This window comes from Pteropus vampyrus, unplaced genomic scaffold (assembly GCF_000151845.1).
Source record: "Pteropus vampyrus isolate Shadow unplaced genomic scaffold, Pvam_2.0 Scaffold2555, whole genome shotgun sequence".
NCBI lineage: Eukaryota > Metazoa > Chordata > Mammalia > Chiroptera > Pteropodidae > Pteropus > Pteropus vampyrus.
The window spans coordinates 6,705-7,245 of NW_011891336.1; the positions used below are offsets into that span (position 1 = coordinate 6,705).

The window sequence follows — 541 nt, forward strand, 5'->3', positions numbered from 1 at the left end:
GGCCCCTGGCGGGGGACCCCCTGTGACGCTGCCGCCCCGGGCCCCTGGCGGGGGACCTCCTGTGACGCTGCCGCCCCGAGCCCCTGGTGGGGGACCCCCTGTGACGCTGCCGCGCCCCGGCTGTCTTCCAGATGCAGCGCCTCACCTCACAGGTCAAGACGCTGTTCGGCGCCCTCAACTATGAGCGCACGCGGCGGCCGGGCCTCCTGGGCGCCTCGGTCATGGGCATGGACGACGTCCACCGGGCCTGGCGCGCCTTTGCGCTGCGTGTGCGGGCCCAGAGCCCAGCACCCCCACTCTACTTCGTCAAGGTGGGCCCCCCGCCCCAGAGCCCGAGGACGCTGCCAGCCCTTGGGAGACCCTACCACAGGGGCCCTGGCCCGGAGTGGGGTACAGCAGTGTGGGGTGCAGCTGGCCCTCGGGCCGTCTGCCTGGGAGCAAGGAGGGGGGCGACCTCATCTCCATCTGGGGTGCTCGGCCCTGCGGCAGAAACTTCAGACCTCCACGGCTGGTGTGGACTCAGGTCCCTGCAGCCCAGCTC

At 72.6% G+C, this 541-nt stretch overlaps 1 protein-coding gene across 1 annotated transcript in view; it reads left to right on the forward strand.

Moving 5' to 3' along the window:
* The window catches only part of LOC105310359 (telomerase reverse transcriptase-like), a gene marked incomplete at its 3' end in the record, with an annotated part of 6,970 nt that extends 6,659 nt beyond the window's left edge, over positions 1 to 311 (forward strand). Inside the window, exon 3 of the mRNA XM_011386549.2 lies at positions 132 to 311. Coding sequence (XP_011384851.1) covers positions 132 to 311 — 180 coding nt within the window. The remainder of the gene's footprint in view (positions 1 to 131) is intronic.
* Positions 312 to 541: the final 230 nt, after the last annotated feature.